Consider the following 22,882-nt stretch of genomic DNA (forward strand, 5'->3'; position numbering starts at 1 on the left):
CAAGCTGGTCTCCCTATGCTCTGTAGCAGCTTCCCACTAGCCATCTATTTTACACTCGGTAGTGTGTATTTGTCAGTGCTGCTCTCTCACTTTGTCCCAGCTTCCCCTCCCCTCGGTGTCCTCAAGTCCATTCTCTACGTCTGCATCTCTATTCCTACCCTGCCACTAGGTTCACCAGTACCATGTTTCTAGATTCCATATGTATGAGTTAGCATGTGGTATTTGCTTTTCTTTTTCTGGCTTACTTCACTCTGTATGACAGACTCTAGGTCTATCCACCTCATTACATATAGCTCCATTTCATTCCTTTTTATGGCTGAGTAATATTCCATTGTATATATGTGCCACGTCTTTATCCATTCATCTGTCAATGGACTTTTAGTTTGCTTCCATGTCCTGCTTATTGTAAATAGTGCTGCAGTGAACATTGTGGTACATGTATCTTTTTGAACTATGGTGTTCTCTGGGTATATGCCCAGTAGTGGGATTACTGGATCATATGGTAACTCTATTTTTAGTTTTTTAAGGAACCTCCATACTGTTCTCCACAGTGGCTGTATCAATTTACATTCCCACCAACAGTGCAGGAAGGTTCCCTTTTCTCCACACCTTCTCCAGCATTTACTGTTTCTAGATTTTTTGATGATGGCTATTCTGACTGGTGTGAAGACTCTTTTGGCCATAACGCCAGGTGAAAGTGTCCTGTCCTCTGTTGCAGGCTGCACTGCCATTGCAATGACCCTTCTCTCGATGACCCCATCCCCCAGGAGTATGCCCTTTTCCTCTGTCCCACGGGGCCCCTGCTGGACAAACTTCAAGAGTTCTGGAGAGAGAGCAGGCGTCAGTGTGCGAAGAACAGAGCCCACGAGGTCTTCCCTCACATAACACTCTGTGACTTCTTCACGGTGAGTCGGCCCAATGTGCATTTAATGCTTGTTAACATGGCGGTGAAATCATTTTCTGCAGTAACTAGGCCGTGATGGGGCAAAACTGAGGGGTTTATTTTCATAGGGTGGTCCTCTATGGTGGTACTGGCTGGAATCTTTGTGTGAGATATCCTTTACATTCCTCCTCATCTTAGTCTGTTCAACTCTTATTCTTCCTTCAGAACCCAACTCATTTAACCCCTCCCCTTTTTAAGTCTTCCCCAGCTCCCCAGGCAGAAGGGGTTGCTGTCCTTTGTGCTCCCACCATCCTCTTCTTTCTACGTCTAGTGACACTTTCCCTGATGCATGGCCATGTGTCTGGTGCAGCTCTGCATCCTTAACTGGATTGAACCCCTCAAGGGAAGGAGGATGCTTCACTCACCATTGCCCCCCAGAGACTAGCACAGTGCCTCAAGCAGAGTGGGTGTTTCACAAGTGTGTGATGAATCAATTGAAGAAAAGCTTGGCCAGTCACAGATGCACGACTTCTCCCTGCGTGGGGGACCAGCCCTCTGAGTCAGAAGATGTTCAGAGACTGAGCTCTATAGTGGTCCTGGGAAAGTGAGAAGGACCTGGGCTGCTCAAAAGACAAGAGGGAGGAGTGAGATTGAGGAAAGGAGAGGCAGACACCACTGTGATCAATCAGAGAAATGCAGAGAGGGCACACCCTGGCCCCACTCTGGCTCTGCAGTCAGCACACTCTAAGGGTGCCATCAGGACCCAAGGAGCCCCTCTGTTCCAGGCTCCTCTGTGCTGCACAGAAAGGGGGATGCACACCTGTGCAGGAAGTTTTCCAGAAGATGCCCGTGAGAAGCAGTACCTTCAGAGCCATTGAGAATCACCCCCATTTGCCAGGGCTGGTGGGGAAGGATTCCCAGGCAAACCAGGGTGAGTTGGTCACCCTACTTGGACATCAGTGGCATTTGTGACAGTCAGGCTCCTTCCTGGCTTGTCCTGGGAGCTCATCAGGGAAAGGAGAGGCAGCAAAGCCAGCAATGAACGTGACCTTAGAAACGGGCATGCCTGGTCATGACGGCCAGGAAGCTGACCCAGCCCTCCGGCTCTTTCTTTCTCCCAGCCTGTTGAGGTATGTGCACCTGTCCATGCATACACACATCTAACTCAGACAGAGACACAGGGACACACACAGCAACTCACACAGACACACCATACACACACCATGTTGCCGCACACACAGATATACACACAGATACACCGAGACAGACACAGCATGACCCTGACACACACACACACACACACACACACACACGCACTTCCCCTCTCTTGAGGTGGCCGCCCCCCCCCTCCACGTCTCGCCCTGCCCTGATGGCTCCGTCCCCCTTCCTGGCAGAAGAGTGTGATGGAGATTCGCTCCTTGCCTTTGATTCTGTAAAATAAGGATGTTCAGCCACCAGAGGGTGGCATCAACTACAGCTCTGGGTGTCACGTGGCTCCATGCTCCCAGATCTCACGAGGTGAGTGCCCTCCAGGCTCCACGTGCTCTCCAAGCCCTGCGAGGCTGCAAGGACACAGCACACAGGGGGGATTTAGTGGCTCCTGGTTAGCAGGGGAGCTGAGAGGGCACGTGAACAACAATGGGACGATTCATAGCTCAGAGACCAAGGAGGGCATGGGACAGCCAGAGGGAGACAGCTGCCGGGAGGGGAGGGAGTGGCCGGCCCCCTGCAGTGGGTCGTTGGGTCAGGGTTCCACGGGGGTCCCATGTGGCCAGGTGGAGTCTTCCTCGCTGAGCAAGGCGCCCGGACCCACGTGGCCAGAGGGCAGGTGTGTGGGTGACAGTGGGGTTGATGGGGACCTGTGAGCCAAGGCCACGTCAGCGGAGACTCTGTCAGGGGCGAGGACAACTTGGTCGGTGGCCGGGTGTGTGGTCTGCCGCCAGGTCTGGAGGTCGGCACGGAGGGGCAGGCTACGGAGCTCCTCTGGAGGGCAGGTCTGAGCCGTGCGCCCCAGGCTGCCTCAGGGGAGCCTGCAGGAAACCTCCAGAAGCCAATGATGCAGCACTGAGAACAGCCATGGCCACGGGAGTGGAGGGGGGGCTCAGGATGTGACGCAGGGTTGGGTCAACGGCGTGGACCGAAGCACGTAGTTAGAGGGACACAGGATTCCTGACCTGGGCACTCAAAGCCTATTCCATTCCAAAAAGAACTTGAGCTGAGCTCTCTAAGAAACTGGGGACCCGCTGCAGAATGCACCCCCTCACCCCAAACACCGGGAACTGGTAAGTTATGTGACAGCGTCATGAACAGAAAAGGGGCTCCGTGGCTGCCTGACTTGTATTAGTTACGGTAACAGGTGACCGTCCTGTCTCTGTCCCTCAGTGCGAGGACCAGAAGGTGGAGTGTCTGTATGAAGCGCTGAAGAGAGCTGGGGACAGGACCCTGGGCGTCTTCCCCTCGCCTGTGCCTCTGGTTCTCCATTCTTCCATCAGCTACCTGGGCTTTTTCGTGAACGACAGCCCCGCAGACATCATCCGGGAATTTGCTGTGATGTTTGCCACAGAAGCCTCCGTCTTAGCAGGTAGGCAGCCCCGGGCAGAAGATGGTTAATAGAAAGGGGTCCCTTTGCCCCTGAAGCTGAGCTCGCCGCACTCGGATGAGATGGGCTGACCCCAGGGCAGCAAGAGTGAGGCTGTTTCCTCCATACAGTGACGGTCAGCCTGCAGGCTGGTCTGGCCGGCCTGGCTGGCCGGGCGCAGGGGGTGCCTGCCCCCTCACTGCACCGGGCCCTTTACAGCCAGCAACTGTGACACAGCCTTAACCTGAGGCTGAACAATTAGCTAGAACCTCTGTAACGGGCCAGGATGTCCTTCAAAAATGTGAGTGAAGTCAGACAGAGAAAGACAAATATCATATGATATCGCTTATATGTGGAATCAAAAAAATGGTAAAATGAACCTATTTACCAAATGAAATAGAATCACAGATGTGGAAAATAAACTTCTAGTTATCAAAGGGGAAAGGCAGGGCAGGGATAAATTGGGAGACTGGGATTGACATATACACATGACTATATATAAAATAGATAACTAACAAGGACCTACTGTACAGCACAGGGAACTTACTCAATACTCTGTAATGACCTATATGGGAAAAGAATCTAAAAAAGACTGGATATATATATATGTTTAACTGAATCACTTTTCTGTACACCGGAAACTAATACAATATTGTAAATCAGCTATACTCCAATAAAAGTTAATTTAAAAGAACAAAAACAAAAAAAGTGAGTGACTAGGAAGACTGAACCAGCAGAGGGCTCTTCTTTCAATGGGAATAGCCTTGTCTGCACTGATACGGTTTTTCAAAACACTCAGTCGTATTCCAGCTGCTGGGAAACTCCCAGGAGGGACGTTGTGTGGACACATGATGACAGGGGATTGTAGGCTGGGGCACCCTCATCCCCATGTCCACCCAGGGCATCCCACCTCACCGGGCCAGTGCTGTGTGTAAAACACAAGTCCTAGCTGATTTATTTTAATTTTTTAGGTATGAGTGTAGTCTCGTCTCCTTGGCCTCTTCGGGGGAAAAATTATCTAGACTCACTTTATGAACCAGCCAATTCTCTTTTCTCAAATACCAGCCCTGGTCTAGAGAGAGAGGTTCTGGCTGGGGTTTAGTGGAAAGAATTCTGGACTTGACATCAGGTGTGAATTTTCCCTCATCTTTGGTTGGTGACGTGACCTGAATCATGTCCTCTGCAAATGGCTGGGGTTTGCCCTGCAAACAGTGCATCCTGTCTGGGGAACGTCCCCACAGTCCTGGCTCACGGAGGGGCTTGGCACTGCTGTGCTTTGCTGAGTTTGAAACTCAGAGGCCACACGATCCTGGCGGGAGGACCCCTCCCTGCCCCTGCAGATGTGTATGAACGTGGATCCCGCCACGTGAATAATTTCGTTAACCCCAGATTTCCATTTGGAGGCTGGCTTGTCAAATCTGGGATCATATTTGCTAAATAATGATAAACTCATCCCGTGTCTGTGAGGAGTGGCCTCCTTTACGTAAACATGAGTTCAGAGCAGGGCTCTTACATCTTCTCTCTCAAAGGACGGCGTGGCTCTTGTCCTGATGCAGTGGGTCAGCTGCTTGTCTCCAAGCCAGCCCAGCACATCACTCACTCTCATGCCCCCAAAAAACTGGCTCTCGGTGGCCAACTCATTTTAAAAATGGAGTGACCGAGGGCTGTGGAGGGTAAAGTGCCTGCCCAAGGTCACTGCCATGGGTTGAAAAATGTCCCCTAAAATTCATGTCCACCAAAACCTCAGAATAGGACCTTATTTTGAAATGGGGTCTTTATAGATGTAGTTGAGGTCCCACTGGAGTAGGACAGGCCCTAAGTCCAGTAACTGGCATCCTTGTACAATGGGAAGACACAGAGGCACAGAGGAGAGGCCATGTGACCACGGAGGCAGGCATTGAAGTGATGCGGCCACAAGCCAGGGAATGCTGGAGCCGCAGGAGCTGGAGGAAGAAAGGAGGGACCCTCCCCGAGAGAACCTTCAGAGGGGCACGGCCCTCTTGGTTTTGGACTTCCAGCCTCTAGAACTGTGAGAACAAATTTCTGTTGTTTTAAACCCCCCAGTGTGTGGCCATTTGTGACAACAGCCCAGGAAACCAACAGAGTCCCCGAGCCAGTAGCTGGTAGAGCTGGCACTGGAGACCAGCCCTGTCCAGCTCCCACACCACCTGGGTCTTGTGCTGACCAGCCCCATGTCCTGGGAGACCAGGCTCTGACCTCAGGAGCATCGCCCAACCCTGAGCAGGCTCCGCCTTGCCTTCCAAGGCCGGTGCCCTGGGCCTGACCCTGACCCTGACCCTGACGGGTTGGGAGGGGCCCGTCACAGCTCCGCCAGCAAGTGTGTCCCTGGCCAGCCCACGGTCCCCAGGGGCATGGGCCACAGAGAGAAGAAAGACAAGCACCCCATTCAGACGTCAGGTGACTCTCCGATGACAACCCGCGGCGGGCCTTTCCCAGGCCACGCTGACTCACCCACGCAAAGCCGTCCTGCCACCGCAGCTGGAACACCCAAGAAGAGGAATTTCCCCGCCGCCCACACTCTCTCTTGCTTCAGGCTCCTCGCCCCCGCAGCCCAGAGCGCGGAGGCCTCGCCGGTTTCTCTTTTGCTCCCAGCGGCTCAGATACAGGATGGGAGACATCAATGGGGCCGCCAAGTCTGGGCTCCAGGAGGTGCATACATCGCTCTTGACGTTTTTCAGGGGAGGGCGGGTCCTGTATGTTGCTGGGTGTTGCCCATGGGAAAGGTAGCAGGTAACTGAGATTTACTGAAAGTCTCCCAGGGACCTTACCGTTGAGGCCAGTTTCCCAGGACAGCTCAGCAGGCAGTGGTCCCATCCTCAAGTTTTTGCTTTCGAAACTGAAACTGAGTCAGATCAACATGCTCCCCAAGGTCACCTGCCAAACGGGGCATATGGGTCTGAAGTCAGATCTATCAGATCCAGAGTCTGTGCAGTTCCATTCAAGGCTGCCTCCCCAGAACAGAGCTGCTTTGTGGCCCGGTTGAAATCAGATCCTGGCTGCTTCGGGGACAAAGCCGCCCACTGCCCTGAGGGCCCTGGGATGAGGACCAGGAGGGCTGGGGCCACTGGAGCAGAGGTCACTCAAAAAGACCAGGGCCCCACCGCTCCAAGGGCTTCACCAAAGTCAGCCGAGTATTAGAGGCCCTGTTGTGTCTGACGGAGTCACCTTACTTAGGGTGTTTTCATCCAGAGACTTTGCAACTGAACAGAAAGCCATTGACTGGAGCTGAGCCCGCCCATCCAGGCCACTGGGTGACATGCACCCCAGGAGATGGAGATTTGAATCAATTGTTAGGGCAACTAGCTTGCAAATTGATGGGCCGCAAACACCTCCTCCCAAAACCTATATCTCTCCACTGTCCTGCTTCCTTGTAACATCTGCAGGTACCCAGCCATCTCCTTAATGAGGTGACTTCTGTGCAATGGCCCATCTGGGCCAAGTCCTTGTCTTGTTGGGGAAGCCCTGCAGGGGGAGAGTGGGCAGAGGCAGAAGGCACCTGTGTAAAGGCGTTTGTACCGCCAACCTGGGCACGTAGCCGCCCTGGCGTACAGTGTGGACGTCTGTGTCAAGGCTCCCTGTTTGCCTGATTTCACAGACTGCACCGTGAAGCCTTGCACCAAGCAGCTGCATCTCACCCTGGCCCACAAGTTCTACCCCCACCACCAGAGGACACTAGAGCAGCTGGCCAGAGCCATCCACCCCGGCCACAGCTGCCAGTGGACGGCCGCACTCTACTCCCGGGACATGCGCTTCGTACACTACCAGGTGAGCAAACCCAGGCAAGTGGCTGGACTGGAACCCCCCCATGGGAACAGGTGGACAGCTGCCCACCTGACAGAGCCCTGACCCCTGGAGCCCTTGGCTGGAGGTATTTCAGTAGAAGGAACAACTTCTATCCCTTCTCTAAAATCATTTTGTTGTCTGCATTTGAAATTAACATTCTCCTGTTTACGAGTTGCAGACACAGAAATGGGGAAGAAAGAAGCACTTCTGGTATTCAAAATGGACTGTTGTAAAGATTTATGAATACATTGTGTTGCTTGTTAATTTGTTTAAATAATGATTTGAGTGAAGCCTCGGGTGAGGACTCCCTCCCCACAGGATTGATTGGTTTAGACAGAAAGCTTGTGATGCTCCTTTCAGACCCATGGAACAAGTATGAGTGACTCCACCGTGTTCCGTGGTAGGTGAGAAGTTGTAAATAACCTCACTCCAAGTGGGGCGGGTGTGAACATCTGGTTATGCTGTGAGGTCTTTAATATAAGAAATAAGTAAACAGAGGTAGATGGGTAGGTAGATAGGTAGATAGAATAGGTAGATAGATGACATAGATGATGACAGATGATAGACGATGATAGATAGATAGATGATAGATAGATAATAGATAAATGATTGATAGGTATAGATAGATATACATAGATGATATATAGACAATAGCGAGAGAGACAGATGATAGATAGATACCAAAATTCATTTCTAAATCTATTCAAAGAAGTCTATGCATCCTTTTGTCATATTATACTGTCATCAGACAAAGGCTTGGATGTGTCTTGGAGACACGGGACCCATCCTTGCTTGAGACATGAAGACACTTGCCTCCTTTCTAGACCCTGAAGGTCCTGTTCCAGTACAAACCCCAGAACGTGGATGAGCTGACGCTCAGTCCCGGCGACTACATCTTCGTGGACCCCACTCAGCAGGAGGAAGCCAGTGAGGGCTGGGTGATTGGGATCTCACATCGGACGGGCTGCCGGGGCTTCCTGCCCGAAAACTACACGGAGCGATCCAGCGAGTGTGACACCTGGGTGAAGCACAGGTGAGTCTGCCTCTGCCCCTGCAGAGTTGGTGTCGGAGACTGTCTGGAAACAGTGATCACGGTGCTTGTATGCTTCTGGACCATTCCATTGTTGGTAAAAGTTGCCTTCTCCATACCGGCAACATTATCCCTGCAGGTATGTGGTAAATATCTTGGTTGATTCCGTTTCCACTGAAAACATTCAGAAAACATTAATTACTCTACAAAATTTATATGAGATCATAATCCCAAAAGGACTACAAAATACCACTTCCTTATTCTGAACATAACAAATTATAGAAGCACAAAGCACTGTAGAAGAGATAATTAAATTAAAACAAGCCAGTGAAATAAATTATGATCCATCCATACAATAGAATACTTGAGGTTTTTAAAAATGACCACATGAAAATATTTGATGTACTGATATAAAAAAATTCAAGATAAGTTGCAGAATAGTGTGTATAGGATAGAACTAATTGTAGGGAACAGATGAATTAACACATTATCATCTGCACTTATATATGCACAGCATGTATTTATATGCATGCTCGTGCCTAAAATTTCCCTGGAAGGGAAAATCTCTAGAAAATTCTAACAGTGGCCACCTGCAGGGTTGAAGGCGGGAGTTGGGAGAATGGAACAGGAACGGGAGGGAGACGTTTCACTCTCTACCACTGCACAATTTTTAAATTTTTGAACCATAGGAATGCATAGCTTATTCAAAATATAAATTAATCGATTTTAAGTGTAAAGAAAAGACTATAAGGAAATTGGGTCAAAGGGAGAGGAGTCAGACACACCCAGGGCCAAGCTTTGTGCACTCTGTGCATGCTGTGGGACCCAGGCTCGGGGCCCTCCCACACCCAGCGTGGAAAGGGACACGGCTTCCGCAAAACAATCACAACCATCCCAGGTGCAGGTAGACCAGTTGTCCCAGAGAAGCACAGTTTTGTGGGTGTGGACATGGCCATGGGTTCAGTGGTCCCAACAAAATCACAGGACATTGGTGCCACAAGGGACTGCAGGGATAATCAGGTACATCATCCTCCCTGAGAGCTGGGAACACTTGGCCCAGGGAGGTGGAGGGGCCAGATGAGATCACACAATTAAGGAAGCACTTGGTTCCTTTTAGAAACAGCGCAGTCTATCACCTGGTCCAATGAACCATTTAAGGAGTAACAGGAGAGAAGATGCTGGTTCCACCCCAACTGACCATCTGAGGTCCAGGCAACGTGGCTCCCGTCTGGCCCCTGTCCTTTATCAAGTCCTCCAATCCTTGCTCAGGACAAGAGAGCATCACTGTCACCAGGCAATCAGCAAACTGGATGTTTCTGGAACTATGCAGTGAAGACTCTGTAGAAAATGAGTCTGTGGCTCTTACATCTCTCACCTCACACTTAACCTATTAGGCACCTGTCACGAGAATAACCATTCCAGCTTTTAAGCTGGACATTGCTGGGACTATTCCTACTAGAAACAAGTTTCCCATAGGAATTAATAAGTATTAACAAGAATGACAGCAAAAGAAGAGAAAACTGAGTACTGGGCTGGGCTGTGGGGCATCTGATGGCCATGTTTTGGAAGCACCCCATCTGTGCTGGGGAAGAAGCAAGACAAACTGTGACTTGTGGTTATGGGTCAGAAGGGCAGAGCACCAGCCCTGCTGCCAGATTCAGCTGTCCAGGCTCAGTCTTTTAAAATAGCCCAAAGTGTACTTTATTAGACATCCAAAGCTTTTTAATCAGAAAATGGTCCTAGAATGTCTGACACATCACTAATCAGTTTAGCAGAAATTCGGTCTGATGACACTCTCCCAGGGTTACGTTAGCTGTAGGCAGACACACCACTGTTGAGACAGTGGATGAATATCTCTGCCAGTGTCAGCACAGAAGTCACACTTGGCACATGCAACCTGAGCAGGAAAAATTATCATCAGTGACTGATCACCAATGCGACAACGCAGCCTTCGTGCCAATAGTTCAGGGTCTCTGGATTTACCTAGCAACGAAAATGGCCCTACAATCCTTGCCCACTACTTTGAAGAAAAAGATCAGAGGTGACCACAGTGATAGTGATGGAGTATATTGTTGAATCACAGCAGTTTTCAACCCCCCACAGAGGAGAACCTATGTAGCAAAATCTCAAACAAGAGCCATGAATGTGAGAGCTTACAGAACACTTTGTCCTCTTCCAGCCAAGATGAGTCCCAACCCTGGAGCAATACATGCTCAGTAACTTTCCAAAACCACGGAGCGAGTTGGTGGCAAGTAGCTCAGATGTCATAAAGGTGTTGTCATGGGCTGCCCTGGGTCCCCACAATTCATACGTTAACGTCCTAAGCCCCCAGCACCTCACAATGTGACTATATTTGGAGATGGATCTTTAAAGAGGTGATTAAGGTAAAATGAGATCAGAGGGTGAACCTGCTCCATCTGACTGGTGTCCTCATAAGAGGAGATTGGGACACAGACACACACACAGAGGGACATCATGTGAGGACACTGGGAGAAGACGGCCGTCTACATGCCAAGGAGAGAGGCCTCGGGAGGATCCAGCCCTGCCCACACCTCAGTCTTGGACTCTCAGCCTCTAGACTGAGCGAGAATAAATATTTGTCACTTAAGCCCCGTCCGTGGTACCTTGCTCTGGCATCCCTAGCAGAGATACTGGGACATCACCCACACAACCGCACAGATGGCAGCTGTGCCCCTTTTAAAAGCCAGGGAGAATTTAAACACATCTATTTCTATGGTGTAAGTAGAAAAACAGAAATCTTCAAATGCTACATTCTTTCCTTTCTCCTCTCATCACCAACCTCCCCATCCTAATCAAGGTGCTATTTCACTTGAAAGAGTAGCAAAAAAAAAATTCAGTTTTTCTCTGCGACTGTAAACTTCACAGATGTTATTTGTAGATAACGAGGCTTCCCTATCTGCCCCGTGGGCCCCACGCTGGGTGCGGGGCCCCACCTCATCCTCAGGAAGGGGAAACCAGTTCGCGTTTCCTGTGTCAGTGTGAGATTCTGCGAGTACTGAGCGCGTGCCCACGTGAAGGGGCAGATGTCAATGGTCTGAAGACGGGGATCGCGTTCTTGTCTACTTATGACCTGCTAATCATGTCATATGTGCGGACGTCCGATGCTGTGAGAATGTGAGCCGTGTAAATCTATGTGACCTGGACCCTGCTGCTATCCGCCAGGGTTCTTGGCCTCCTTAATCAGAAGAAATTGATCAGAGGCCAGACAAGAAATTCAGGCCAGACTTTATTGGGGCCCCTGCTGCAGCGGTGGGGGGGCGGGGAGTGAGAACAAACAACAGGTTCCCTTGCTGGCTCACTGAGGGTGGGGGGGAGCTGGTCCCTTACATGGGGTGAGGGTAGGGGTGTGTCCAGGGGGTGGGGCCGGAGGCGTGGCTCAGGCGGTCTGCCCGCCCCTTAGGCGGTGCTGTGTGCAGGGGGCGTGTGCAGTGCCTTGCTTTGGCTCCGGACACCCTGTTTCTGCTCCAGGCTCTTCAAAAGTGGCAGTTGAGTGTTTTTGGTCTCTTTGTATATTTCGGGTCCAAAATTTGCCCCCACTGCGCATGCACACAGTTATTTTTAGTCCCTTATGGTTTCTTTGTATTTTGTTGCTCCAGGAGGAGATGTTGGTCCAGATACAAGCACTGCAGCAAAGGGTCCCAGGTCCCAGCAAAGGTCCCAGCTCCCGGCCTGTCTCACTGTTATTAGGATTTACCGCTCAGGACAGGACAGGCAACAACATGGGAAGAGAAGGTGCAGCTCGCAGACAATTTCAGAAATGGGTTAACTACATGCAAACACCACGTGGGCCCTGAGGCTCCCGGGCGTACGGTTGTGACAGTGAAAGGCAGGCGGCCTGAGCCTGTGGGGCCCTGAGATGCAGGAGAAAGGACACCGCTTCCAGCTAAGGACCCTGGGAGCCATCAGCTTTACGAGAATTGGGGGGCGGGGGTCCTCTGTGGGAGAGAAAGGGAAACATTTACAAATGGGCCGAATAAGTAGAAACACACCATGCTCATGATGGAGCAGAATGAATCCTCCCACAGTCATTTCCAGGTTTAATGAAATTCCAGGGAAAATCCCAATGGGGTGGTTTGTTGGACCTTCACTGAATGGTTGGAAAGCTTACCTGGGAGAATAAACAGAAGAGAAGAGACAAGAACACTTTGAAAAATAAAAGTGATGAGAGGAGATATTTTGCCTACCAGGTCGTAAAAGCATGTTATAAATCTACAATATGGTACTGGCTTGAGAGAAAGAGAAAAAACAGATTCATGGAACAGAACAGCTAAACGAGCAGGTGACCTGGTATACTAGGAGGTTCCTATCTGATGGCTGCATCAGAAATAGGAAAATAAATGGATAGGAAAATACACGGGGACAAAGTTAATGGTATTCTGTATGACCTCACAGCACCCACCAAAATCAATTCCTGACAGAGTCAAGAGCTAAACAGGAAAAGAAAATCATTTTAAAATGGAAGGCAGTTTAAATGACTGGGGAGAGCTTTGAAAGCAGAGAAGCAGTGGAATGGATCGTAGGGTGAGACTTAACAGATGTGTCTTTAGGAATGTTTATTACATACTTAAAATGTAAGCTTTCTGTATGTTAAAACTCATAAAGAACATTGCAATTTAAAGGGCAAGATGAGAACAGTGCTCTCCCCGCCAGTCACTCACGTGAGCAGACTGTCTGCCCCCTTCTCCTCCGCCATAAACCGAAGGCCCGAGCATCCCTGGACACTGCCCGCCAGCTGACTTGTGCCTGACTTTTTCATTTACCCCAGCGGCCACCTGCCGCATCCCTCACTCCTGTCCACCGCGACAGGTGAACGTCAGGAGAGCGTCCACCAGCTCTGGTCATCTGCAGCCTCTGGGCCCACGTGCCCTTCTCCCCCCCACCACACTGTGATGCTCCGTCCAGACTCCTGGCCAAGGCCACCTGCTCATGCTGTGTTGTATCCCATCCCTCCCGGGTATCCCGTGCCCTCCAAAGGCATCACCTGTCATCCCGAGACCCTCCCCAATGGCTCACACCAGCAAACAAACACGCTGTTACCTTGAAAACAAAATCAGGCACAGGCTCTCTTTTTGTCCCAGTTCCCTCTCCAGCTACTGTCCATTTCCCTTCTCTGAATGTATCTACCTTTTTCACTCAACCTTGTTTGAAACTAGCCCACCTGCTGTAAAGCAGACTACAAGCCCCGTGAGGACAGCTTCAGTGTAACCAGTCCTCCTTTTACGACAACCAGGATGGCTGTTCAGATGCCATGGGAAAGGGAACCAGGGTGACTGTACATTGTTTTTAAGTAGAATTTATAAAGAGGACCTTTCTGTTTATGAAATGAATTTTCCTGGGGAACCTGGCCATCTCTTGCTCTTGGAGGATTTCCGTGGCCATCGGCTCCCGGGTCCTCCTTCTCGCTCCTCCTCGGGCCCCTCCCCTGTCTCCCGCCTCCCCAGCACCACCACCAACTCGCCCTCTGGAGTTCTCACTGCTCTGATGTACCACGACCTTTGCCCTCAGCGGTCCTCCGAGCTCCTGAACGGCTGCCCCGCCCCCGCCGGGCACCTTTCTTGATCCCCTGGACAAGTAGCAGTTTCCTCTCTGGCTGCAGTTGCTCGGGCACCGTGGTCACCCACCCGCCCACCACCGCCTCTGTGCCTTTCCTGTGTGTCTCCTCGGCGCTTAATGTGTCTGTTCTGCCCCTAATCCCTGTACCCCAACCCCGCGCATCTTCACGCCTTTGGCTATTTTAAAAGGTGATTCTAAGAGAATGCTGCACTGGTTTGCTCAGGCCTCATGATAGGGTACCACAGACAGGGTGACTTAAACAGCAGTCTCTTCTCTCACAGTCCTGCAGGCGGGAAGTCCAAGCTTGAGTTGGTCCCTCCCAAGGCCTCTCTCCCGGGTGTGTGGATGGCCGTCTCCTCCCAGTGTCCCCATGTGGTCATTCTTCTGTGTCCTGATCTCATCTCAGAAGGACCTGGTCAGACTGAGTTAGCACCCACCCTGGTGACCTCATGTTACCTTCATCAGCTCTTTAAAGGCCCTACCTCCATTCGGAGGCCCGGGGGGTCAGGACCATACACTCGAGGGCACACAGTTCAGCCCGTAGCAGGTGGTGACAGAGAACATAAACCACCACCGTGGCTCAGGAGTTGCCACGTGGTGGGCACTCAGCCGTCTTGAACCGTCATTTCATTTCATCCTCACGATGACTCAACCCGCCTGTCGTGTCGCGTGAGTACTCTCCATCACGTGACCACCGGGGGCCTCCCGGGGTCCCTGACACGCACCCCTTTCCTCTCTCACAGGACGTACACCTTCAGTGTAGCCCCGGACCCGAGCTCCAGGAAGGACACCGAGGCCGCCAGCAGACGGAATGGGGGGCCTCAGCCGCCGCCCATGTCCCAGAGCGTCAGCAGCCTGCAGTCCCTACAGGTGACGGGGCCCTGGTGTCAAAGGAGCCACGCACGGCCCGCTCTGGGTCAGCCCCGGGCACCCTCGGCCCCTCGGGGACAGCCGTCATTCAGACGCTGCTGCCCTGAGCTCAGACCCCGGTGGGCCAGCAAGGGGCCCATCCCTCCGCTCCCGAGTCCCCCTGCTCCGTCCACCCCACGCAGAGGGGGACGCCCCCCCACACGCACACACCCACATGGCTGTGAGCCTGCCCGGTGCAGCAACGTGCAGCTCGTGTCCGAAGCCCAGCGAGTCATGGGGCCAGGACACGGGGTAGGGACGGGCAGAGACCCAGCCCTCCCGGGAGGCCACGCTATCACCCCAACTCTGCCATCAGCCAGCTGGCTCCTTCCCCCAAGAACCCACCAGCCCCCAGAGGCCGCCTCCAGGTCGGACAGGAGCTGAGTGCAGGGCAGGGGACGCTGGGACAGTGAGGGCATCAGGGTGACCTCTTTAGCCAGGTCTTCAGGGGGAGAGATGCCCCGGGCAGGGGAGCTACTGACTGGGGACCAGAGGCCTGCCAGCCCCAGACAGACGACGACGGGCACTCCCCCAGACGCGCTGGGGAGTAGGAGAGGCGGCCTGGACGGGGGCTGGGGACTCCCTGAGGCCGAGCCCCGCTTTCCAGATTGAATGAGAGGAGGAGCTGCATGGAGAGGCTCAGCGCTGAGCTCGGCCTCTGTCTGAATGTGCTGGTGCTTTAAGTGGACGAGACCCTGGCACCCCTCTCCACGAACGGATCCCTCCCCGGTCTGAGGACACTCCGTCCGGGTAGTGAGAAAGGAAAACTGGCCACAGGTTTGCTAAAAGGGTCGTGTAGTGGGCTGAACAACGGCCCGGAAGAGGTGAGGTCCCAAGTCCTGCCACCTGTTATGAGGAAAAGGGTCTTTGCACGTGGGGCTGAGATAAGGATCTTGATGGAGGGATTATCCTGGACTATCCTGTGGGCCCTAAACCTAATCACAGGAAACGGGCTGTGATGCACACAGACGAGGAGACACAGGCACGCAGGGAGAAGCCACGTGACTGCGGAGGGGGGCAGAGACTGGAGCCAGGCGGCCACGTGCCAAGGATGCTGGGGCCACCAGGAGCTGGAAGAGGCAGGAGGGACCCTCCCCTAGATCCTCCAAGGGGGCCTGGCCCTGCGACACCTGGATTTTGGATTTCCAGCCTTCATAACCAGAGGAGAATAGCTGCTTTTGTTTTCAGCCCCCAACCCCAGCTGGTCCTTTGTTACAGGCGTCCCAGGAAAGGCATCCAGCACCTTCCTTTGAAAGATTCGATACAGCCCTGCTGTTCTGTGGACCAGGGTTAGTCCATGCTGTTCCCCACGGACCTTTCACTTTATCATAATATCCCTGATGCAAAGCTCTGCCTTTCGAAGTGCAACTCCTCTGGGCTCCTGCACAGAAGAAAATGTCCCCAGTCCAAACCCTCGGCCCAAGGCAGTGACGGTGCTCTGAGACTGTCGGTGAGCAGACCCAGGCTGGGAGCACACACATGTCCTACGACCACTGGGAAGAGGGTCCCTGGCAGGGGGACTGGAATAGGAAAGGCGTCCTGGTGTCAGTGCAGGCAATCCCACAGCCGTGCTCCAAAACGCAAGACGGCAAGACGCCCTTCCCCTTGGAGCTGCCCGAGGTGGGTGTTTGCATCCTGAACCGAACATTGGCAGCCCCCATCACAGTACTCACTTCATCTCAACCATGTGCCCATTTTGAAGACTCGGCCCCAAGGCCCTGAGAAACTACTTATGGAGACCTTGAACTTCCCATCGGCTCACAGACACCACGTGTCACGTGCCCATCAGAACATACTCGGGTCCACCGAGAACTGCACTGTGCGTCAAGCAGCTGCAGGTCGTGCGTCCTCCAGGGGGTGGGCCCCGTGAGGTATGGGGAGGGTCTGGCTGGGGCTGCCCGCGGTACCGGACTCAAGAGCGCTTGCAAGGCAGGTGCAGTTTGCCCGAGACCCTGCTTTCTGGTGTCCGCCCTTCTCAGCAATTCCCAACCACTTCCCAGCACACGGGGCCACCGCTGGGTCCGCTTTGTCCTTCTTGATGGACTCAAAGACTTGCTAGGGGAGCAGCTAGAGGTGCAGACCCTCGAGGCCCCACCCCTGTCGTCAGAATCAATTCCCCAGGGCACAGTCAGTAGCACTGGCTACATTTCAAATGAGCGCTGCCCCTCCTGGGGTGTTTACATGTTAAAGATACCTGCATTTTCCGCTCCAGGATTTGGGGGAATCAGAGCGTGATTTGGGGCCTGGTGATGGGGGTTCACACCGAGGAGGGCCAGGTCTCATCACCTCTTTCTTACCCCACTCAGTACCAAAGATACAGGGACTTCCTTGGCGGTCCAGTAGTTAAGACTCCAAGCTTCCAATGCAGGGGCTGCAGATTCCATCCCTGTCTAGGGAACTAAGATCCAACAAGCTGTGCAGAGCGGCCAAAAGGAAAAAATAGCAGATACAAAACCATCAGCTGTCTCATTTTCACTCCAAAGCCCAGTCTCAGAGGAATGTGAGGCCAAAGATGGGGAGGGGAATAAGAGGGTCCACCTGAGGAAAAGGAGCGGTCAGGGCACAGCAGACCTCTGGCTGGAGCTGTCTCCTGTCCAGGTGCCCTCCCCCTCTGACTATCCCTGATGACCTTGGCCTGACCATCCCTGGTGGTCTTAGCCCATCCACCCCTGGTGACCTGGGCTGCAGGCATGACCAAGTCCCACGTCCTCCCTGGAGTCCCCCCAGCCCACCTCCTGTGGCAGGCACTGTCAGCTCTGCTCCCGTCGTCTGCCATCTGTGACTCATCTTTCCGTGTTTGTCCCTCGGCCCCAGTGAGGTGCAAAGGCCCCTACGTGGGGCACCGGTGGACACCTGTGTCCCAGCATCCGGCACGTGCGCTCCCAGGTGCTGATGGTGTGATTCCCGGGAGGCAGTGGGCCTGAGTTGATATGGAGTTTCCCATCCTGCTCCAGGACAGAGCCCCCCAAACAGCCTTGGCCTGGCGCGGTGCACACCCCCACCCCCGCAGCCGGGAGGTGCACGTCAACTAGCTCCATTGTGCCCTCCAGGGTCCCGGCCCAGCCTCAGCGCCTCCCTCGAGAGCCTCTCTGTCATCCCTGGGGCTCCCAGGGGAGGCCGGGGCTCCCCACGGCTGCCCTGGTGGCCTCACATCGGCTCCGGCCTCTGCTTCTGCAGGTCACTCTCACTTCTCTGGCCATCTGTCTCTCACTCCTTCCTTTCTGCAGAAAATAGGCTCAGGCTTCCTCTCAAGGTCAGCCCCTCCCTCCCACACAGCACAGCGAGAAGGGCCAGACCCAGCTCCCCTGAGGACCAACCCACACATAGGAGACCCCTCCTCAAAGGCACCCCGCCTCACCGCCTGGAATGTGACCCGTGGGTTAATTCACCAAAGCACTCACCTCCCCAGGGGCAGAGGTGGCTGTGTACCCCGAAACTGTGAGGCTCAGAGGCTGTCTGAGCCGCTGCCCGAAGTGAAGGGGGAGAGCCCCGCAGAGCTGTGCTCTTCCCACGGCCAGACGCTGCTCACCTCCTGCTGGTGCCTTTCCCTTGCCAAAAATAAATAGAGTAAAATAAAATGCTGTTTTCCCCTAGCACTCAGCCAAACAGAAAACAGCCAGCTATGGGAAAGAAAAACAGCCAGGAAGAACCCAGAAAGGACAGATACAGGGCTTCTTCCCTGGGCGCTCAGAGCCGAACACACACCCTGGCACCAAGCAGAGAACCGCCTTTAACGCACCGGCACCGAGTGGTCCTGGATGGCCCCTCGCAGGGGGAAGAGCACCAGCAACAGAGGAGACTGGGTTGGGTGGATGGGTGGATAGATGGAGGGATGGATGGATGAATGGATGGATGGATGGGTGGGTAGATAGACATAGATAGATGATAGATAGAAATAGATAGATGAATAGGTAGATGATAGATAGATGATAGATAGATAGATGTATGTTATCTATATGTGTGTGTATGTATATATATAATATATATGCACACAAAGATGGTCCCCAATTTACAATGGTTTGACTTACATTTTTTTGACTGTACGACAGAGCAGAAGCAATATGCATTCAGTCGGATTTTGAATACTTGAATTCTGGCTTTTGATCTTTGCCCAGACCAGTGATATGCGGTCCAATCCTCTCTCTGAGGCCGTGCAGCTTCCCATCAGCCCCGTGACCTCAAGGGTGAAAAACGGATACACTGACAACCATGCTGGACCCAGACACCTGTTCAGTTTTTCACTTTCAGTACAGTATTCGGTGAATTACAGGAGACAGTCCACACGATTATAAAATAGGCTTTGTGTCCGATGAGTTTGCCCAGCTGGAGGCTGATGTACGTGTTCTGAACACAGTGAAGGTAGGCTAGGCTAGGCTAGGATGTTTGGTCAAGTTAAGTGTATTAAATATATTTCTGACAATGTATTTTCAACTCATGATAGGTTTATCGGGATGTAACCCCATCATAAGTCAAGAAAGATCTGTATGTATCTATGTATTTTATATACACATCTATTAACATAATATATATTATATAATATAGTTATAGATTATATATAATTATATTTTCTAATGTAGATTATTTTATAGTAGATTATAATTACATATATTATAAAGTAATAAAGTTACATGTTACTATACTTAGATACAGATAATGACCTAAGTCACCGTGGAGGAACAAATATTTGTGCCCTCCCCAGATTCCTATGTGGAAATCCTGTTGGTCAGTGTGATGGTGTTGGGAGGTGGGGTCTTCGGAAGGTGCTTAGGTCATGCGAGTGGAGCCCTCATGAATGGGGTTAGTGACCTTACGAGAAAGACTCCAGAGGGCTCCCTCCCTCTCCACCACGTGAGGACACAGTGAGACGCTGCCCGAAAGAGGGTCCGCACCCAGCTGTGTTGGGGCCTGATCTCTGGCAGGCGGAGACTTCCAGGCCCTGGAACCACGAGAGCCACATTTCCGTTGTTTATAAGCCGCCCAGGGTACCTCGTTACAGCAGCCGGAAGGGACCAAGACGAGGGATAAGACTTGGAAGAGGCAGAAAGTAGACACTTGACGTGCTGGGGGGTGGACCCTCCCACCTTCTTTTCATTTCCTGTGTGTGTTGGAATGCCCAGAAAATTAGAAGTTGTGAGAGATCTCAGAGATCACAATTCCTAGGCCCAGCTCGTCGTATCGGCTCCGGTAAAACGGGCTGTAGCTACTGAGCAAGGAAGGGAGGGGTGCCCTGGATGAGGGAGCGGAGCTGCCGGAACGAGTCCCGTAAGGTGGGTGTTAACTCACGTGCCTTTCCTTCCACCGTCCCAGGCCACCATAGTGAGGAGAAGCGTCCTGGTGGTGCGCCACGGGGAGAGGGTCGACCAAATCTTCGGGAAGTCCTGGCCGCAGCAGTGTTCCACTCCCGACGGTACGTACGGTCCTGGCAGAAGCCAGACCTAGACAGGACTAACACATGAGATCACGTCTAGTTTTCTTAGCCAGAGCCGTGGGGCCTCATCCTTCAGAATGAGCACGCGTAGACTGTATATGTGGGGTGGACACACCCTCCGTCTCTCTCCACAGCCATTACGTGTGCACGTGAGCATGTGTGCATCTGTATCTTAGCTCAAACGCCGGGGGGAAGATGGAGGAATGGTTTTGCGTAGTAACAAGTCTGCAGGACGGACACATGGACAGCCCTGTGCCTCCTAGCGGCACACACGTGGCATGTGGTTAGTGGGTGCGGCGCTGCCCTGAGAGCAAGTCGCTCTGACGGTGGTCTCTGACCCTCAGCTGCTGGCACGTGTCCCGACTTGCAGCCTCACAGCTGTATCCTTCTGCAGGCATCTCCCTTGCGGTGGTCACTTCCGTACGATGTTTGGCTGTGCTGTACTCAACCGAAGGGCTTATTTTTTTTTAACATGTTGGGTCCTTACCCCAACTTCACCCCTCTGCATGCCAAGAACAAGAACAGGGCCTGGCCTGTAAATACAAAATACCTGCAAACAGTTTCTGTACTGATCCACAATTGTATCAACACACGTCCCCCCACTATTTCTAAGCCATGGATGATTACACGGGGTTGGTCAAAAAGTTCATTTGGGTTTTTTGTAATATCGTATGGAAAAACCCGAACACACTTTTTGGCCAACCCAATATAAATGTAAGTACTGAATGAACACAGTGATGAAATCCGTTCACAGTGGCTGGACTTGCTCAGCCCCCTTGGGGATCCCTCCAGGAGCCCAGCGGGTCAAGAAAGAGGGACGTGAGTAGGGAAGAGCATTGGCAGATGACCACACACACAAGAAAATTCCTGAGCAGATTACCTCATGACCACACCTGTCTCCAAGAACCCACAGGACAAATGCTACGCTTGTCCATACAAAACAAGATCAAGTAGAGGCACAAGGGCTCAAGGAAGAAGTCGGTGGCTCTGAGGATGGGCTGGCATTCCAACAAAGAGTTATAAGATACTTTCTTGCAATAAACTGTTATTGAGACTGCAGACTGAAATGACACACGTCAGTGTGTATGTGACGGTGACGGTGGTGTGAGAACCAGACCAAACAACCAACATCAGAAACAGTGACTGGATTTCATAAAAAGAGGGAAACTGTTTGGTCATCTACACAAGAGATCAAGTCACCTATAATGGAAAATATTTTAAAGGCTCTGGAAATTCCCAGCTTAGAGGAAACTGCTCATGCTTTTTACAAGGTAGGGAAACCCTGCTAAAGTGAATTCTGACAGTCTACTTGGTCTGAATTCTGCAAGCTGCAGTGTTTGATCAATTACAATTGGGGGTATTTGGGGGCACTGCTGGCCTCTCCTTGCATTCCAGCATCCCTCCTGGTTTCTGCTCACTTCTGGCCAAAGGGCCCACACCCTCCTATGTCCCCGACTCCCCGGCACTGCTGGTTCCCTATTCACTCAGACTGTACTCCCATCAGAACCTAGCCATCCCCCAGATCCTCAGCTTCTGCTGAGCTCTGCCCTCTGCCTCACAAAGTGACCACAGGTAAAGCATCAATGAGGACGAAAGACCTCAGTGGAGTAGGTTAACATCTGGGGATCACAGATGCCCTTGAAGATGGGATACAAGTGATGGACCTTCGCTTTGAATGAAAAACAAATACCACCTTTCCCTGCAGACACACCTAACACTTTGGCATTTAATAAAGGCCTTTAAAGCTTACAGTTTAAGGTCTCTGCCAGTGGGAAATTCCAGGGAAGCAGCTTCCAGAAAAATCTTGCGTGGAACCTAAGAAAACAGGGCATGCACGATAGCCGCTGCCTCCCTCTGGTTGGTGAATTGCTGGGAGGTTGCTGGGAGGCTGGGGTGGTGTATTCAGGTGCAGGGGACAGGTCAGCCTTGTGACATGTGGCAGGTCTCAGGAGAGGCAGGTTGGCAGCTAGAATCTGTTGTGGCCAGGAGGTTTGGGAGCCACTTGGGAGGCTTGCTGTGCCGTGATGTCCTCCTCAGGGAAAATCGGTAATCTGACGGCGAGCTCAGACCTACCCCTATTGACCGCTTACTCTGGGCCAGACTCTGGGCTCCAGGCATCATCTCACTGATTCGTTCAGACGATTCTATCACAGTTTTCCTTTTTTTACTGGTGAGGGGAATTAGTCAGTCGCCTCTAAGCACACAACCGGTCACTGGTGGTGCCAGGATTTGTACCACGGTTCGATCTTCAAGCTCAAGGTCGAACTCAAAGTGAATCAAGGTGCTCTGAGCCTCTGAATGGGTGGTGGGGTGGGAGAGTCCCAGTGAAGCCCCTGGTGTCCAGTCCCACCTCAAGCAACTGACCAATTATGCACAGCGCAGGACCTTCTCCCCCACCTGTATTCCGTCCCATAGGCAACGTGACAGCTTAAAGCTTTGGGGATGGTTGAATTTCATCGAATTAATTAATGCCAATTTGAGATTCTTATCGAGTCTCAAATTGGCTAAATCAGTCTTGGTTCTTGGTTCTTAATCAGGAAAATTACAGGAGTGAACCTTCAGGAGGGGTTTTAAGAGGACAACGAAGGTCTCGTGGTTCCTGCGGCTGAAACACGTTTTCTGTGTTTGAGGAAATGTGTGCTGAGCAGAGCAGACTTTCCTCCTGGAATCAAATCC

The 22,882-nt window shown here is 52.2% G+C and overlaps 1 protein-coding gene and 1 non-coding gene across 3 annotated transcripts in view; one reads left to right on the forward strand and one right to left on the reverse strand.

Moving 5' to 3' along the window:
- Positions 1-22,882, forward strand: part of UBASH3A (ubiquitin associated and SH3 domain containing A) — a 52,082-nt gene that overhangs the window by 12,353 nt on the left and 16,847 nt on the right. For both annotated transcript variants that reach the window (XM_057697276.1, XM_057697277.1), the window contains exons 3-8: positions 719-905; positions 3,266-3,464; positions 7,078-7,247; positions 8,090-8,298; positions 14,613-14,739; positions 20,086-20,185. In XM_057697276.1, the coding sequence (XP_057553259.1) occupies positions 719-905; positions 3,266-3,464; positions 7,078-7,247; positions 8,090-8,298; positions 14,613-14,739; positions 20,086-20,185 (992 nt within the window). The remainder of the gene's footprint in view (positions 1-718; positions 906-3,265; positions 3,465-7,077; positions 7,248-8,089; positions 8,299-14,612; positions 14,740-20,085; positions 20,186-22,882) is intronic.
- LOC130830663 (small nucleolar RNA SNORA61) lies at positions 13,454-13,584 on the reverse strand. Its single transcript, XR_009047835.1, has one exon. It is a non-coding gene; the product is annotated as a small nucleolar RNA SNORA61 (small nucleolar RNA).

Source organism: Hippopotamus amphibius, chromosome 10 (assembly GCF_030028045.1).
Source record: "Hippopotamus amphibius kiboko isolate mHipAmp2 chromosome 10, mHipAmp2.hap2, whole genome shotgun sequence".
In the NCBI taxonomy this organism is placed as follows: Eukaryota; Metazoa; Chordata; class Mammalia; order Artiodactyla; family Hippopotamidae; genus Hippopotamus; species Hippopotamus amphibius.